At 42.9% G+C, this 14254-nt stretch overlaps 1 protein-coding gene across 1 annotated transcript; it reads left to right on the top strand.

The window, feature by feature from the left end:
* The first annotated feature begins 277 nt into the window (after positions 1–277).
* On the top strand, positions 278–13631 carry LOC129847114 (uncharacterized). The gene is made up of 19 exons (XM_055914920.1): positions 278–499; positions 3050–3112; positions 3292–3453; positions 3774–3863; positions 4070–4188; positions 4358–4508; positions 4636–4902; positions 9670–10470; positions 10976–11047; positions 11135–11218; positions 11343–11489; positions 11579–11659; positions 11781–11930; positions 12048–12097; positions 12219–12288; positions 12381–12467; positions 12561–12659; positions 12782–12862; positions 12971–13631. Exons 1-19 carry the CDS (start codon positions 476–478, stop codon positions 13151–13153), a joined length of 2781 nt encoding a protein of 926 aa, XP_055770895.1. The 5' UTR covers positions 278–475; the 3' UTR covers positions 13154–13631.
* The last annotated feature ends 623 nt before the right edge of the window (positions 13632–14254 follow it).

Genomic DNA, 14254 nt, shown 5'->3' with positions numbered 1-14254 from the left:
TTGATGTCTTCACTATTCTACAATGTAGAAAATAGTAAAAATAATAAAGAAAAACCCTTGAATGAGTGGGTGCATCCAAACTTCTGACTGGTACTGTATAGTTTACACCAAAGGGTAAAATCTATATATTTTGAGCAAAATAGTGCGTCTCAGCGTCTGTGGTCTATGATTTATGCTTAATGATGTGGACTGCAAATTACACCATAATGGGGGTAGTCCTGGGCTCACAGAAATAAGAATGAATAGAATGGGCTTGGAACTCTAACCCTGGAAATTGACTGGTAAACTCATGGGTACACTGCCAACGGCTGCCTGGTATTGTGACGCAATAATTTCAATTGTATTTTGGAATTTCTCTTCATTCTTATTTCTACGCCAGTTTAATATTCAGTAGCATTCAAGCTTTGGCAACCTCAGATGAAGTACGATGTTTTACCGGCTCATTTTGGAGACCAACGTAGACTAGACCTGTAGCATGGACAGCGACGAGGCCCGAAAAGTAAGTAAATTTCTTTCGCTATAGGCCTAGCCTTGAAATGATTGACTGTAGACAGTTTTTGTATTGATTACACTGAAAAATGTATGGAAAAGGGTGCATGTCTGAGGTTATGTGTAAATCCCCTGCTCCCAAAAAGGCTCTTACATATTCATTTTTATTTACAAATACAAAAAAATTGCATGGATGGACATTGACAGGAATAAAACCTAGTATTGACGTGGTTGTACTGTCCTAATACACCCTCACATGGCAATTTTGATCCGCATAGATACTAATCATCTAGACCACAGGGATTGGTGGAAGTCATGCAAAACAGTTTTTTCCGCATTCATGTAAAGATGCCACTGAAGCAGACACATTGAGCACACGTTTGGCATGTCAACGCTTGTTGTACTAATAACATATGCCACCAACAAAGGGGATGGATACAATTTGGGATTTTAACTTTCCTGACCAGGACAGTCACGCAATACTGGAATATAAAATAAAACCAGAAACCCTGAACATGTGAGTAGATATATTATTATGAGCTAGCAATGCTGTGTGCGCGCTCTTCCGGAAAACGAGTGTGCGTGGCTTTTGACAATTCAGTATGGGGTGCACGTCCAACTGACCGTCAGCTGGCTAGAGATCGTGTGTGTGGTGTAACGTTACAGATTCAAATAACCCATTGAATGTCAAAATACAACTACAAGGATTATATGAATTATAGGTATAATAGATTGAAGCTAGTAAAACTTCTGATCATCTCTTATGGGAACATGTAGCACAAATCTATTGCTTCATGCTAATGCTAGCTAGGTAGGTTTTGACCTTTTGGTAGGGGCGCGTCAGTTTTAGCTAGGTGGCTGTCACTGGCTAGAAATCGTGTGTATGGTGTACTGATTCAAAGAAGACATCAGATGAAATTTCAGAATATAAGTCATTATATGGCTAATTGACGTTAGTATCAATTGCAGATATCTGATGAGAGCAGGTTGCATTGTTAGTCTATGCTCGTTAGCTAGCTAATTAATTTTGATGTCAGATCTACTTAGATAGCTGGTTCTTACCAGTGTCTGGATATCGGCGTTTCAGAGCAAGTTCAACCATCATTTCCCCCCTGGGAATGCTGTGCCATGGTGTTGTATCCCTAGATTAGCAATGTATGTGTGTGTAGCTGTCAGTCAGTGTCATACAGGTTCGATTGCATCACTATCAGAATAAAATGATATGATACCAAGGTAAAACGCAGTAACTGCAGCCAAGGGCAGGTTGAAACCAAGCTAAAAAGCACTAAGTTCAGTTACTGCCATTTACCTTGGTTTCACAGTAACCTTTTGCAGTTACTGCTAATACGGCCCCCATTTTCTCCAAAACACAATACGAGGCAGGAAACGTGTCCACTGACTCGCCAGACATGACCCTATGTGAACCAAGGTCCTCTACTCCACCAATTAATTCACACACAAAACGGTCAACCGAATCGTTTTAGTCATCTCTCCTCCTTCCAGGCTTTTTCTTCTCTTGATTTTATATTGCGATTGGCAACTTTCATAAATTAGGTGCGTTACCGCCACTGACCTCGTTCGTTTTTCAGTCACCCACATGGGTATAACCAATGAGGAGATGGTACGTGGGTACCTGCTTCTATAAACCAATGAGGAGATGGGAGAGGCAGGACTTGCAGTGCGATCTGCATCAGAAATAGAACGGACTTCTATTTTAGCCCTTTGCTATGCAGACGCTCGTTGGCGTGCCCAAGCAGTGTGGGTGCAATAATTGAATAATATAGATTTCTAAATTCATTTGGTGTAGTCAGCCTGTTAGTCGTGATAATGCTTTAAATCCATCACTGCAAATAACTTGACAGTTTCGAAATCGAATACATGTGGATCACATTTTAGGGTTGAGGTATGATTCTGTGGAAGGCTTGGCAACAGACTGCACCTGTTGCAGCAAGCCCAGGCACAACTGGAGCTGCGCTTTATGGAGCGGGCACACCATAAATAAGCCTGTAGACTATATCAATAGGTTAAGGCTACAATATCCTTTCATAGTGTTTATATCAGTACAACAACATAGGTCTATCAGATAGCGGACGTTTGGGGGGCATAGGGCCTACCTTTTCTGGAGACGCAGTTTAATCAAGTTTCAGTTATGACATCACTTGTTTACAATATTAGTCAATATGCCTACTATTTCAAAAAGTGCGGGCAAAGAACAAGAAAATGTGAGTAGGCCTAGGATAATGCTTTGTTCGTTCTTCATATTAATATCGCTTCACATTTGTATAATTCTAAAGATGGATGATGAAAGTCTATGAGATGAATATGTAGCCTACAGAATCAGTCATCATGTAGGCCTACGGCTAGTTGACTACTTTAAGAATAGTTTAACAATGTAAATGGATCAAACAAATTTGTTTTAGATATGAGCTTGATTCAACATTTTTCATGCAAAGTGAATTGGCAAAAGGGGGAATTATTGCAAACCAAGTGACAGGGATGGGGTCTACTATCAAAACCCCACGTCTAAAAAGTTTTGTCATGATTGTCTCTGTATTTGTAGGGGTTACAGGAAGCCCCAGAGAGGACATTCCCTGTATTCTTCAGAGGAAAACTGGGGGAGAAGGTTAGTGTGATAGTATGACATTCCAAATGATCTGAGATCCTCAATTTCTTTCAAATGAAATGTTACCTAATTATATATTTTTAATGACTTCCTTCCCATTTCCAGTCCTAATTCCACAACCATTCCCACTGTAGTATCCATTGCCCTGACATTGAGGTTTGTTAAAACACAATCCACAGCTCCATCAGGAGACCCCCGGGTTTGACCTGTTGGACCCCAACATGAGAGTCATGGATGTTAGTTATAACTGCCTCCACGACAAACACCTGAAGAGTTTTTTCCGCCATCCGGAAAGGAAGAAGCGGCTGGTGAAGCAAGGCCTCATCACCTCAAATGAGAAGGCATGGCAAACCTCCTTTTTCTTTCCAAAATCTTAAAGTGACACTTATATGGAACTGAGAAAATTGGACAGGTGTAAGCAATATGATGGCTAGGTGAAATGTTTGCCATTTTGCTTAGTTTACACAAATCCAAATCTACAAGTGCATAAGGTCATTGTTAGTGCAGGTTGTAAAAGAGAATGTGTTCTTAATGTCTTACCTGGTTAAATAAAGGCAAAATCAATCAATATTGGGGTAGAGGTTAGAGGTAGATTTGGGATTGGGTGTTTGTACACATGAACTTCCTCTAAAAATGCTCTTTTGTGGCTCCTCCCTTTCAGGTGCTGTGTACGTGTAAAGAGTACAATCGCTACAGTAGCTACATCAAGTCAGTTCAGTTGCTGTGGGAGAAGCAGTGCTGTGCCCAGCAGGTTAGAGTGGTCTACTTTCTAGATGCACAATTATAAAAACACAAAAGCTATATTGTAAGACACACCTTTCCATGCGTTTTATTTCAACTGTGTATGTAACTTGCTGTCGCTCATGGATGGGGAAAGGGTTTTCTGATCACGTGACAACACCAGGAAAAACTTGTGGAGGGCAAGGGTGCAAATAAATCTCTCTCTCTCTCTGTCAGAAAAATCTTTTGAAGCAGTTCCTAGTCTTGCAGCAGCAAGGGGAGGTTCCTTCCCACATCTCACTGACGGATATTAGAGAATGGCTCATTGCCAAGGGTAGAAACTACTTCAAGAACACGTGAGTGTTATTAGAATCTTTTACCCAAATGTGTTAAAAAAACATAAGCAAAGGTGTGGAATCACGTTGACCTCCTATCTAGCAATAACTTAAGAAATAGATATGGTGGACAGTTTGAGTTGTAGGAAAATGAAGGTAAATCATGTTTGATGTTCCCTTGTATGTGAAGGTTTCAGAGTGAAATGGAAGAGGGGAAGAACCTTCACTTGGCCGAACTGGCTTGGAATGTGAAACGACGCCTCAGGCTTGAGGAGCTGGAAAGAGAAGTGTGCAGGGAGCTGCGCCTGGAGCGCCGAATCCGCTGGTCGGTGATTGGACAGGTAAGGATGGAACAGCGGCACTCCTAGGGCTGATATCAACTCATAGTTGCTTAAGCAGCAGTAGGACCTCAGTGTTTCTGTTGGTATCTTCATCCATTTGCCTCTCTCTCTCACCCGTCTCTCTTAGCCTGGTAGCCAGATGGGAGATTGGAGACCCCTGGGCATGGAGACACACACACCTCTGGTAATGGACTCTCCCTTCAAACACTCCACCTCCTCGATGGACACTCTTTCCAGTCAGATCTCGACTAAGAACCTCGAGGTTGCTAGGCTACATACTGCCAGACCACGTTATGCCAGACCACCAACTGAAAGACCTAGCAGTGACTCTGATCACTCTGGAACCTTGTCGACTGTGACGACCTGCTCACCACATTCAGCTAGCCCGTCAGTGGTAGGTCATTTTGGTCATGAACATGTTCCCAGCTTTCACTCTTTGGGGGCTGTAGACATATTACTGCTTCCCTGTCTCCCATCTCCTGGGAAATCCATATCCAAGTACAGTTGCAAGAAAAAGTATGTGAACCCTTTGGAATTACCTGGACTTCTGTGTAAATTGGTCATAAAATGTTATCTGATCTTCATCTAAGTCACAACAATAGACAAACACAGTCTGCTTAAACTAATAACACACAAATAATTTTACTTTTTCATGTCTTTATTGAACACACCGTGTAAACATTCACAGTGCAGGGTGGAAAAAGTACACTCAGCAAAAAAATAAACCTCCCTTTTTTAGGACCCTGTCTTTCAAAGATAATTCGTATAAATCCAAATAACTTCACAGATCTTCATTGTAAAGGGTATAAACACTGTTTCCCATGCTTGTTCAATGAACCATAAACAATGAATGAACATGCATTTGTGGAACGGTCGTTAAGACACTAACAGCTTACAGACGATAGGCAATTAAGGTCACAGTTATGAAAACTTAGGAAACTAAAGAGGCCTTTCTACTGACTCTGAAAAACACCAAAAGAAAAATGTCCAGGGTCCCTGCTCATTTGTGTGAACGTGCCTTAGGCATGCTGTAAGTAGGCATGAGGACTGCAGATGTGGCCAGGGCAATACATTGCAATGTCTGTACTGTGAGATGCCTAAGACAGCGCTACAGGGAGACAAGACGGACAGGTGATCGTCCTCGCAGTGGCAGACCTCGTGTAACAACACCTCCACAGGATTGGTACATCCAAACATCACACCTGCGGGACAGGTACAGGATGGCAACAACAACTGCCCGAGTTACACCAGGAACGCACAACCCCTCCATCAGTGCTCAGACTGTCCGCAATAGGCTGAGAGAGGCTGGACTGAGGGCTTGTAGGCCTGTTGTAAGGAAACCGGCAACAACGTCGCCAATGGGCACAAACCAACCATCGCTGGACCAGACAGGACTGTCAAAAAGTGCTCTTCACTGACGAGTCATGGTTTTGTTTCACCAGGGTTGATGGTCGGATTCGCGTTTATCGTCGAAGGAATGAGCGTTACACCGATGCCTGTACTCTGGAGCGGGATCGATTTGGAGGTGGAGGGTCTGTCATTGCCTTGGGCGGTGTGTCACTGCATTATCGGACTGAGCTTGTTGTTATTCCAGGCAGTGTCAACGCTGTGCGTTACAGGGAAGAAAACCTCCTCCCTCATGTGGTACCCTTCCTGCAGGCTTATCCTGACATGACCCTCCAGCATGACAATGCCACAAGCCATACTGCTCGTCCTGTGCGAGATTTCCTGCAAGACAAGAATGTCCGTGTTCTGCCATGGCCAGCGAAGAGCTCGTATCTCAATCCCATTGAGCACGTCTGGGACCTGTTGGATCGGCGGGTGAGGGCTAGGGCCATCCCCTCCAGAAATGTCCTGGAACTTGCAGGTGCCTTGGTGGAAGAGTGGGGTAACATCTCACAGCAAGAACTGGCAAATCTGGTGCAGTCCATGAGGAGGAGATGCACTGCAGTACTTAATGCAGCTGGTGGCCACACCAGATACTGACTGTTACTTTTGATTTTGAACCCCCCCTTTGTTCAGGGACACATTATTCCATTTCTGTTAGCCACATATTCAGTTTATGTCTCAGTTGTTCAATCTTGTATGCTCATACAATTATTTACACATATATAATTTCATGAAATCAGAAGTACAATACAGCAAATGAAAGATAAACATCTTGTGAATCCAGCCATCATTTCCGATTTTTAAAATGTTTTACAGCAAAAACACAATATGTATTCATATTAGCTCACCACAATAGCCAAACACACAACGCCATGTTTTCACCATGTTTCCACCGCATAGGTAGCTTTCACAAAACCCACAAATAGAGATAAAATTAATCACTAACCTTGAACAACTTCATCAGATGACAGTCTTATAACATCATGTTATACAATACATTTATGTTTTGTTCGAAAATGTGCATATTTGAGGTATAAATTGTAGTTTTACATTGCAGCCACCATCACAAATAGCACCAAACAGCCAGAATAATTACAGAGAGCAATGTGAAATACATAAATACTCATCATAAAACATTTATGAAAAATACATGTTGTACAGCAAATGAAAGATACACTGGTCCTTAATGCAACCGCTGTGTTAGATTTTTTTAAATAACTTTAGTACAACATACAGCATGCAATATTGTGAGACAGCGCCCTACAATTCTCCACCTTGTTGGAGCCAACATAAAATACGAAATAACATCATAAATATTGTCTTACTTTTGATGTTCTTCCATCAGAATGTTGTGCAAGGAGTCCTTGTTCCAGAATAAATCGTTGTTTGTTTTTAGAATGTCCATTTCTTCTGTCGAATTAGCAACTTTGGCTAGCCATGTGGAGCTCACGTGTCCAAGAAATGTTTGCGCCTGGAACGAAAAATTCCAAAAGTCCCAATAAACGTTGAATAAACTGGTCAAACTCGGTTGAAAAATCCTACTTTATGATGTTTTTCTCATATGTATCCAATAAAATCAGAGCCGGAGCATTTCGTCGTGTAAACCGAACGCATTTCAGAAGACAATGTGAGGTTCCCTTGTGCACAGCTGACTACTGACAAAAGAGCGGACCTGTTACTCCAAAAGCTCTCATTCGGCCTCACATCAAGCTAGACACCCATTCAACCTTCTACTGCCTGTTGACATCTAGTGGAAGGCGTATGAAGTGCATACAGATCCATAAATATAAGCCAGTTGAATAGGCAGGCCCTGACACAGAGCCCCTTTTTCAGAATGTTCACTTCCTGTCTGGAAGTTTGCTGCCAAATGATTTCTGTTTTACTCACAGATATAATTCAAACAGTTTTAGAAACTTCAGAGTGTTTTCTATCCAATAGTAATAATAATATGTATATTGTAGGATCTAGAACAGAGTACGAAGCCGTTTAATTTGGGCACGATTTTTCCCCAAAGTGAAAACAGCGCCCCCCCCTATTAAGAAGAAGTTAAGTTTGCTGAAAATAAATATAGTTGACAGTGAGAGGACGTTTCTTTTTTTGCTGAGTTTATGTGAACCCTTGGTTTTAATAAATGGTTGACCCTACTTTGGCAGCAATAACCTCAACGTTTTCTGTAGTTGCAGATCAGACCTGCGCAACGGTCAGGAGGAATTTTATACCATTCCTCTTTACAAAACTGTTTCAGTTTAGCAATATTCTTGGGATGTCTGGTGTGAAGCTCTCTCTTGAGGCCCTGCCACGGCATCTCAATCGGGTTGAGGTCAGTACTCTGACTGGGCCACTACAGAAGGCATATTTTCTTCTGTTGTAGCCATTCTGTTGTTTATTTACTTCGGTGTTTTGGGTCGTTGTCCTGTTGCATCACCCAACTTCTGTTGAGCTTCAATTGGCGAACAACCTTAAATTCTCCAACAAAATGTCTTGATTAACTTGGCAATACATTTTTCCATTGATGATAGCTAGCTGTCCAGACCCCGAGGCAGCAAAGCAGCTCCAAACCATGATATGATGCTCCCTTCACCATACTTTACAGTTGGGATGAGGTTTTGATATTGGTGTGCTGTGCTTTTGTTTTCTCCACACAGTGTTGTGTGTTCCTTTCAAACAACAACAATTTTAGTTTCATCTCTCCACAGAATATTTTGCCAGTAGCGCTGTGGAACATCCAGATGCTCTTTTGCAAACTTCAAACGTGCAGCAATGTTTTTATTTGGACAGTCGGTGGCTTCTTCCATGGTGTCCTCCCATGAACACCATTCTTGTTTAGTGTTTTACGTATCGTAGACTCGTCAACAGAGATGTTAGGATGTTCCAGAGATTTCTTTAAGTCTTCAGCTAACACTCTAAGATTCTGCTTAACCTCATTGAGCATTCTGCGCTGTGCTCTTGCAGTCATCTTTGCAGGACGGCCACTCCTAGGGAGAGTAGGAACAGCGCTGAACTTTCTACATTTATCTACAGTTTGTGTAACCGTGGAGTGATGAACATCAAGGCTTTTAGAGATACTTTTGTAACCCTTTCCAGCTTTATGCAAGTCAACAATTCTTAATCTTGGGTCTTCTGAGATCTCTTTTGTTTGAGGCATGGTTCACATCAGACAATGCTTCTTGTGAATAGCAAACTCAAATTTTGTGAGTTTTTTTAGGGCAGGCAGCTCTAACCAACATCTCCAATCTCGTCTCAATGATTGTACTCCAGGTTAGCTGACTCCAATTAGCTTTTGGAGAAGTCATTAGCCTCGGGGTTCACATACTTTTTTCAACTTACACTGTGAATGTTTAAATGATGTATTCAGTAGAGACAAGAGAAATACAATAATTTGTGTGTTATTAGTTTAAGCAGAATGTGTTAATCTGTTGTTGTGACTTAGATGAAGATTAAATCTAATTTTATGACCAATTCATGCAGAAATTCAGATAATTCCAATAGGGTTCATATACTTTGTCTTGCCACTGTATTTGGATGATATGATGTAATATGCGTTTGCCACTTTGGTAAATGTAAAAAGTCTAGATGAGGAAGATGATTAAGTTGCAACAATGGAGACCACACATTTGATATAGAATAATTGCAACAACAAAAAATGAAAGGTATACTTGTTATATTTACTTTAAAAATATTTTGGATATGGATTAACATGTGTTTTGATTTCCAACATACTGTAAATCTTAATCAATTCCGTTGATGTACCTTTCTGTTTTCATTAATACAGATTACTGTTAGGGACTTGCTGCTCATGATTGGGCACATAACTAGCTCAGTATTGGAGGAGGTAAATAGCATCCTGATCCCTGCCTTGGTTGACCTTATAAGGCTGAGAGCTTCAGAAAGTGATGCAGAGAGTATGCTCTCCATCAGCAAAGACACCAACGAAGATTCAACCCAGGGCTCTGTCAGCTGTACCTCCCTACTCTCCAAAGTCAATGTGATCTGTCTCACTCAGAGTCCTGACAGTAAGTCCTCCCCAATCTCCATTGAAGAACCAGTCAAAACTTGTTGTAGCAGCAGTTCTCTGTCCAGTGAGGAACGAGCACACTCTTCCTCCAGTCAGATCTCTACTAAGAACCTCCTGGCTACTTGGCCACGTTCTACCAGGCCCCAATCTGCCAAACCGCCACCTGCTAAACCATCACGTGCTAAACCACCATCTGATAAACCACCATCTGCTAAACCGTCACCTGCTAAACCGTCACCTGCTAAACCGTCACCTGCTAAACCGTCACCTGCTAAACCACCATCTGCTAAACCACCATCTGCTAAACCACCATCTGCTAAACCACCACCTACTAAACCACCACCTGCTAAACTACGATCTGCTAAACCACAATCTGGCAAACCACCACCTGCTAAACTACGATCTGCTAAACCACAATCTGCTAAACCACCACCTGCTAAACCACAATCTGCTAAACCACCACCTGCTAAACTACAATCTGCTAAACCACTACTTGCTAAATTACAATCTGCTAAACCACCTACTGCCACTGACTACTCTGGAACCTTATCTGCTGTGGTAGGTCGTGGGCATGTCATCCCTGTCAAACTGACCTTGGCCCCTTTCTCCTCCTTACTCTCCAGCGAAGAGACCAACACCAACCTCCCCTCCAGCAGCCGCCCCTCCTCATGCTCTATCAAGCTTTTAGACAGAAGGAGTGACATTCCTTGCTCCCTGGCTGTGAGCTCTATTTCAACTGTTCCTGGACCTGACTCTAGCAGGAGCCCTAAGCGGGAGAATCAATATGCTACTGAGGTCTCGTCGATCTGCCTCAGCCAAGATAGAAATGGCCAAGGAGGGAGTGTGACACCTCCAGCCCCTTTGGATGTTTCCCTCCCCTCCGTTATTGAGCGGGCTGGCGGACTTGTATGTTCCGTCATCTCCCAGTCTTTAGCAATTGTGGAGGCGCGGTCAAGTGTGAATGGTGAGGAGGGCTCTCCATTTTATGTTTGAAAAATATCCCAGATATTCAAGTTGTGTCTCTTTGATATTAAACAAATCTCTTGTCTGCTTTCTGCTTTAGGAGGCCACTGGCAAATGGCAGTTGATTCCGATTAGGTTCAGCCCCCTGTACTGTGGGCCTGTTGTGATCAGGGTAAGAGACCCCCCCCCCCCCACACACACAGTCACATCACGGTTACAATGTTTACGGTTTCCAACATGAATGTATTGTAATGTGCAGAACAATGCCGGTCCGGTGGTTAAAGCTTGGAGAACTTTCCAGTTCATCAGCCCCATCATCACCTACATGCGTGGGGGATCCCAGGTATGTGTCTTTGTAACTACTTTAATCCTAATCTACATTGTCAGTCATTTGATCTTGATGGAAATGTGTCACAGCAATTGCTGAAGTGGTTTTGTTGATGTTGTCTTGTTGTTTATCTCAACAGCAGGTGGTGGTGAGGATGCACCACGTGAGTAGGGTGAGAGGCCTGGAGACTCAACTGGTGTGGGCCATCTCCAAGGAGACAGCCAGGCTTAGTCCAGAGGGCATCCCCTACTGTGCCACCAAAGTGCAGTCCATCACTTGGATCCAGGTAAGCCGTAAATACTACTGAAATAGTATTAAATTAGGCTTTTCTTCACTTATTCCATTTGGCCTTAACATGTATTCTCTCTCTGTCAGCGTGTGGCTGGCAGGGTGACCCACTATGCGTCTCACCTCCGCCACGAGACGTCTGTGGACGTGACGCTTGGCTGCTACCAGGTAAATAAATGATTTCCTATGTATATAGACTAGACATTACTGGACATTTTTGCATTAGATTTGGTGTGTTTTCTAATAACGTGTGTGTGGTAAACAGGTGTGTTGTGTGTGTTTTGAGCAGCAGACTGATGTCTCAGTGGTGTACGCCACTCTCCACATGGGGCTGGACGGGCTTCTCTCCTCTTCAGCGTGGTCGGAGGCTGCCTCCTTCTCTACGCCCACCACTCAGCAGTTCACTGACCCAGAGCCTGAGGGCCACAACTGCTATGAGGTCAGACGTTACACACACATACTATTGACTAGGAGCATTAAGATCCTTCCATTGACCGGTTGTTTGTTATGTCATTGCATTGGTCACTGATTTTGAATGCTTGTTTTGTTGTCGTAGGGCTGGGAGGAGGACCTGCTGCCTGAGGAGAGGGAGGTTCCTCTGCTAAAGTGAGTTCCTCTAAATGTCTGTGTAGTCTGGGCTTGTCAGATACTGAAGGATAGTGGTCATAATGCTGTTATCCCCCATTGACTCTAATGGTTGACATGCTCCATTCCCTCCCTTTCACAGCCTCTACCTTATCACCAAGAGAGTGGAGGACATCGCCCTGAGGCTCGTCTCCCTGCGCCAGGCCTTCACTGTGAGTGGACCCACTTTTCTTTTTCTCTCTGAGACTTCTTGTTCTGTCTCCTAGAGGAAGATGTCTCACCCTAACTCTTCCCTCTTCCCTAGACCCTGCTTGGTTCCACCCTGAGCAGGAACCGTCTGTTTGTGGCGGGAAAGGTCCTCCTGGGCGCACTGGTTCAGGCCAACCACATGGTAACTCACTAACTCATTCTCTTTCAAGGGAAAGAATGCGTCCCTGAGGGGATATATGTTCTGTTCACTAAGATGCTCTTTTCTTTGTCATAGGACGAGGCCAAGTTCATCCGTACCTATAAGGACTTTGTGGACTACCTGAGTGACCCCTCCAAGCGGAATGACATTGAGAGGGAGCTGGCTGAGGCAAAGGTGAGTTCATTAACTCTTTCAAGTCTCACTGAGTTCTTCCACATGCATGTCTTTTATACATCACAGTAGCTGATCTATATGAAATCATTCCTATTTTCTCCAAACGTGTTTTCTTGTCCTAGATCCATCATGTGAACATGATAGATGTCCTCTTTGAGCTGGTGCTGTTTGGGTTAATGACAGCTCAGAAGTCCCTGATGGTGGTAAGTAGCATCTCACTGGTACATGTTTTGATATCTCTATTAGCAGTTTCACTTAAATTCCTCTTCTCTTCTATTCTCTCCTCTTTTCTCCTCCTTTGTTTCCTTTAGCACCCTGGTGGGTTCGTGGAGCGTCTGTACGCTCTCCTGTACTCCTTCCTGCCCACTGCTGCCAACATGGAGCCAGAGGCTGACAGATACCTGCTGCTGCTCAATGTAAGAGTAAAGAGATTACTTCTTTTTACTTCCATATTCTTAAGTGTACTTCCTTTTTACTTCCTTATTCATGGTTAACCAGGTTCCAATGCCATTTTAGGGGGAGTATTTCTAATTTTCTCTCTCCTCTTGATTAGCTAGTAACTCAGAGCCATTTTCTATGTGTTGTGTGGTGTTCTCTTCAGGGCGGGCTGATGGCTCTGCTAGATGACATGTTTGGCCAGCAGCTGGCCTGGTACTTTAACCCAGAGTCTCTGGTCACTGAGCTCTCCAGCCTCCTGGAGTACCACTTGGAGAACCTCATGGCCAGCATGTAGTCCTACTGCAGGGACCATACTCCTTTCTCCTTCTCTCTTTTGAAGGAATTGAGGACTTGAAGTGCTTTGTTGTGCCCTGATTAGTTAACACCCATTAATTTAATGTATTCTCTTGTTTTCTCTCCCCACAGGATTCTTGTGACACTTTGCCACCCAACAGGGATCTAGACACCAATGCACTACATTACTTTGCACTGAATTTGACATTTTTAAATAAAACAAGTTGTAGTTCAAAAACATTTTGGTTTCCGTCTTTTCATTTATTTGATTTTATGACCATTTCCTCTTCCTAGAGTTATAATGCTAATATTAGATTATTACATGAACAATGATGCTTTACTTTCTGCATATGGAAATTTAAAAAAACGTTTAGTTGATTTACAGATACTACAGGCCCACACTTTATATGGTTTTGTACTGTGGGTTGTGATAGTGTACTATTTAAAAACATTTAGGACTACATACACTGAGTGCACAAAACATTAGGAACATCTTCCTAATATTGAGTTGCACACCCTTTTCCCTCAGAACAGCCTCAATTCGTCGGGGCATGGACTACAAGCTGCCCTAAGCGTTTCACACGGATGCTGGCCCATGTGTCAAGTTGGCTGGACGTCCTTTGGGTGGTGGACCATTCTTGATACACATGGGAAACTGTTGAGCATGAAAAAACCAGCAGTGTTGCAGTTCTTGACACTTATTTTATTTATTTCACCTTTATTTAACCAGGTAGGCAAATTGTGAACACGTTCTCATTTACAATTGCGACCTGGCCAAGATAAAGCAAAGCAGTTCGACACATACAACAACACATAGTTACACATGGAGTAGAACAAACATACAGTCAATAATACAGTGAAAA

This window comes from Salvelinus fontinalis, unplaced genomic scaffold, assembly GCF_029448725.1.
Source record: "Salvelinus fontinalis isolate EN_2023a unplaced genomic scaffold, ASM2944872v1 scaffold_0709, whole genome shotgun sequence".
NCBI classification, from domain to species: domain Eukaryota; kingdom Metazoa; phylum Chordata; class Actinopteri; order Salmoniformes; family Salmonidae; genus Salvelinus; species Salvelinus fontinalis.
The sequence above is the reverse complement of the archived record's forward strand: the minus strand, read 5'-3'. Positions and strand labels throughout refer to the sequence as shown.

Bases quoted from the DNA above. Each gene is read 5' to 3' on its own strand.
- LOC129847114 (XM_055914920.1), top strand. From the start codon at position 476: ATGGACAGCGACGAGGCCCGAAAA. The intron at 10,471-10,975 runs GTAGGTCGTGGG...TTTCTGCTTTAG, and splicing joins CTGGAACCTTATCTGCTGTG to GAGGCCACTGGCAAATGGCA. The intron at 12,863-12,970 runs GTAAGTAGCATC...TGTTTCCTTTAG, and splicing joins CTCAGAAGTCCCTGATGGTG to CACCCTGGTGGGTTCGTGGA.